We start from the raw sequence: 3521 nt of genomic DNA on the forward strand, positions 1-3521 counted from the left end.
TTTTTTATAGTGTCAAAATATATTGTGACTGTCCTTGCCACTAAATGTAAATCTCACTTAGAGTACTGGCAATTATCAATGCTTTATTATGGCTGATGGAAATCTTGACTGATTTGAAGATTAATAAGTAAATTAAATTTTTTTATAGTGTCAAAATATATTGTGATTGTCCTTGCCACTAAATGTAAATCTCACTTAGAGTATTGGCAGATTATCAATATTTTATTATGGCTGTCAAAACAGCAAATGAACCCAAGGTCAATCAGTCTTTACATTCTGCAGTGATAAAAGAGGAAGCAGATCCACCTTTACAATCCACAGTGACAAGAGAGGAAGCTAGCTGGTGGAATTTGGAACTATTTCTTTTCATCGTTCAGTTTGTAACAAGCAATACTACCTTGAAAGCCCGGGCTTCAGAGTTTCTGTTAGCAACAGTCTGCGCCAACAAACTTTGCCACCCCATTGGATCTTCTTTATAGGAGAGCTGACCTGCTCTGAGTTTAACATACAAAACTCCATCCTTGGAAAGGATGGACCTGAAATAAAAAAGAATGAATTTAATATGAGGTATTATTGGCACTGCTTGGCTGGAAACAGTGTTTTCCAATACCATGTTCTCAGGAGATGAAGTTTTTACCGCTTTCCTCCAAGGTATATGATCATTTATTATGTCTAAACTTAAATCAATCCCTATGAGAAAGACTAAAATAAAGTTCTGCCTTCCTTTGGTGTCTAGATTCATGGAACTTGTTAAATGAGAAAACATTTTGACTATCTGCTCAAGTATGAGCTTCAAAAGTAATAGTATTTTATCTAACGCCTCTTTGTATTCCCTGTATCCCCTTAGCATTATGCATAGGACATTGGAAGTACTAAATATCTATTAACTGATTTGCAGCAGAAAGACAATAATGCTGCAAATCTAAAGACAGAACAACACAGAAAACAGCTAATATATAAATAATTTGGGAAAATATAAATTAGAACCAAACTATAAAAACTCTTACATGCTTGTTAAACTTTCTGTAAATTTAAAGACTTAATTTACACACTACCTAAGGTATAAAATTATTCATACTCTAAAATAATTACTTGCATATGACTATTTCCACCCAAAAGCAATCTACTATAATCTTGAATTTATGAGAACACTCTAACATGAGAATGGTAAAGAGACGCAACAGAAGATGTGGTCTGACAAGCATCGATGGTGATAATAAAGTTCCTTTTCAGGACACATATATCAGCCTATTTTCTTAAACTAAATATCACATTATTGTACCAACAGACATATCCAATACTGTCCTAAGTTTACTCAGTTCAAGTTTCTCAATGAATTAATACTTAGGGTTTTATTTCTAAATTAAAACTTTCACTTTCTAATACAAACCCTGTTTCAAACATGTAGACTACTTTATTTAATACCTACTCTACATGTTGTCTTAGATGAGATCAAAGGGTGACAAATCACGTTCTGGATAATATTCTATAATTTATACCTTCCCACATACTTCTATTCACTTCCTAAAAGGTAAATTCGAGAAATTCAATATACTTACTTCAAGTGTTGCATTCCCTTGCTTAAATCTATGAGCAGTTCCCAGTATCTTGGGCCTTTAACTTTAATCTGGCAAGATAAACGTAAACACAGTCAACCCAAAGCTGAAAAAAGTGCTAGTTTGACAAGCTGAAACCCATGCTTCTCAGAAGAAATAGTAACCGAGCTGGAAAGAGACATTGAGAGGTTAACAGGCTCCATTTCCAGACAAAAACATGTACGTGAACCAAGTTCTGAGGCCATCTATCAGTAACGATCCCTAAGACAAGACCTTCTCTATTCTTCACAACTATTTGTCCCGCTGCTGCTTTCCTATTTTAAAACATGGCAAAAACAGACACTTTCATGTAGCTATCTTTAATGCTATGTTGCTCTGTTTAAATTTATCCCTTGGAGAGATCTCCCTAAGTCACGCCCAACTTACTTGCTTTAAAAGGTGGAGTTCTGGAAGAAGGGTAGGAGCCATCAATTCTTCTTTGGTTTGTTCATACCACTGAGTGCCCTTTACAAATGTAAAAGCACAGCCATAGTTGATCAGGCAGTCAGCAGAAACAACAAAGAAGAAACATCCCGCTCTACACCTCCCTCTTCCCCACAGTTGTTATACAGAGACTGTCAAATGGCATAAAATCTTCTCTGGTACTCAAATCTCAAGGGACTGAACTGTAAATTCCTTTGCAGGGCATGTATCGCTTCCCACCACTTCAAGCCTTGCTCTTCACAGGCCAGCAGTCCTGAAGTGCTGCACTTCCGATGCCTCTGGAGTGTTGGACCTACTGTCTTCTCTACTGGGAATGAGCCACACTCAGCTGGCAAGTCTTAGCCCAAACACTGTCCACTGTGACAGCCTCCCCTATCCCCACAGCTGAACAAGGGCACTTCTCCGCTGCTCCCTCTGTGTTCCACACATACCTTATCACACTCTATCTCGCTGCAGCCATGCCCAGCTCCCCAATGAATAGAAGTTCCTTAAGGAATATGACAATGTCATCTTGTTTTTATACCCCAGTTTGATACACAGTAAGTACTTAATAATTTGCTGAATGAAGGAAGGATATATGACTTCTAATCTATTTGTGTACCTAAATGAAAGCTCTCTCACCAAATACACAATTTTGGGTTTTAAAGTACTCAGCTAACAAATCTAAGAATAGTTCCAACTCAGATTTTTAGAACACTACTATCAGCCATGTAAAATTAACAGGGACATTTTCAAACTATAAGCTCTAAGGACAAAAGAGCAGCTGATGATCCCTGAAAGACTATACCCATAGAATATAAATGAGCATGAATGGCCTGGCAGAATGTACAAGAACTTTGGAAGCTTCGATTTTTATGAGAGTTCAACTCATTACTATCACCTTTTACTGGACAATACTGAAATTTTATGACCTGCAAAGATGGATGAGTGGGTAATAATATTGCAAATAAATTACAGGGAGAAAGAGTTACCTTGTAGGTAACTTCTAAGAGAGCATAGCAGGGCATGTTTGTGTCCACATCCACAGGCACTAGAAGCCTTGGTTCTGCAGCTAGCACGTAGAGATGCCGGAGAGCCTGGAGATGATACCTGGTCACAGAAAAGATGGAGAGGAGGTAACAAACAGGTGCAACAGCACGAGCTCCACCATGTGCCATTGCCTACAAGCTGAAAGAGGACAGAGCTGGAGTATATCTTCAAATGAACAGTGATCTTACAGGCAGATGGTGAGATCCAATTTAAAAGTAATGAAGAAACTCTCTTTAAAAATTATACATAAGTGATCCTTTTTATTCCCTTTTTTTTTTTTTAGAGATGAGGTCTCTTGCTGTCGCTCAGGCTGGAGTGCAGTGGTGTGATCACAGCTCACTGCAACCTCAAACGCCTAAGTTCAAGTGATCCTCCTGCCTCAGCCTCCCGAACAGCTGGGACTATAGGCACGCACCACCATACCTGGGTAGTTTTATGATTATTATTATTTTG

General features: G+C 38.1%; 1 protein-coding gene across 1 annotated transcript in view; it reads right to left on the bottom strand.

The window, feature by feature from the left end:
- The window catches only part of ANAPC1 (anaphase promoting complex subunit 1), a 158631-nt gene that overhangs the window by 20039 nt on the left and 135071 nt on the right, over positions 1-3521 (bottom strand). The window contains exons 23-26 of the mRNA XM_012656759.1: positions 3011-3128; positions 1983-2060; positions 1560-1627; positions 398-536 (exon numbers count right to left, since the gene is read on the bottom strand). Coding sequence (XP_012512213.1) covers positions 398-536; positions 1560-1627; positions 1983-2060; positions 3011-3128 — 403 coding nt within the window. The remainder of the gene's footprint in view (positions 1-397; positions 537-1559; positions 1628-1982; positions 2061-3010; positions 3129-3521) is intronic.

The sequence above is a fragment of the Propithecus coquereli genome, unplaced genomic scaffold (assembly GCF_000956105.1).
Source record: "Propithecus coquereli isolate 6110/MARCELLA unplaced genomic scaffold, Pcoq_1.0 Scaffold519, whole genome shotgun sequence".
In the NCBI taxonomy this organism is placed as follows: Eukaryota; Metazoa; Chordata; class Mammalia; order Primates; family Indriidae; genus Propithecus; species Propithecus coquereli.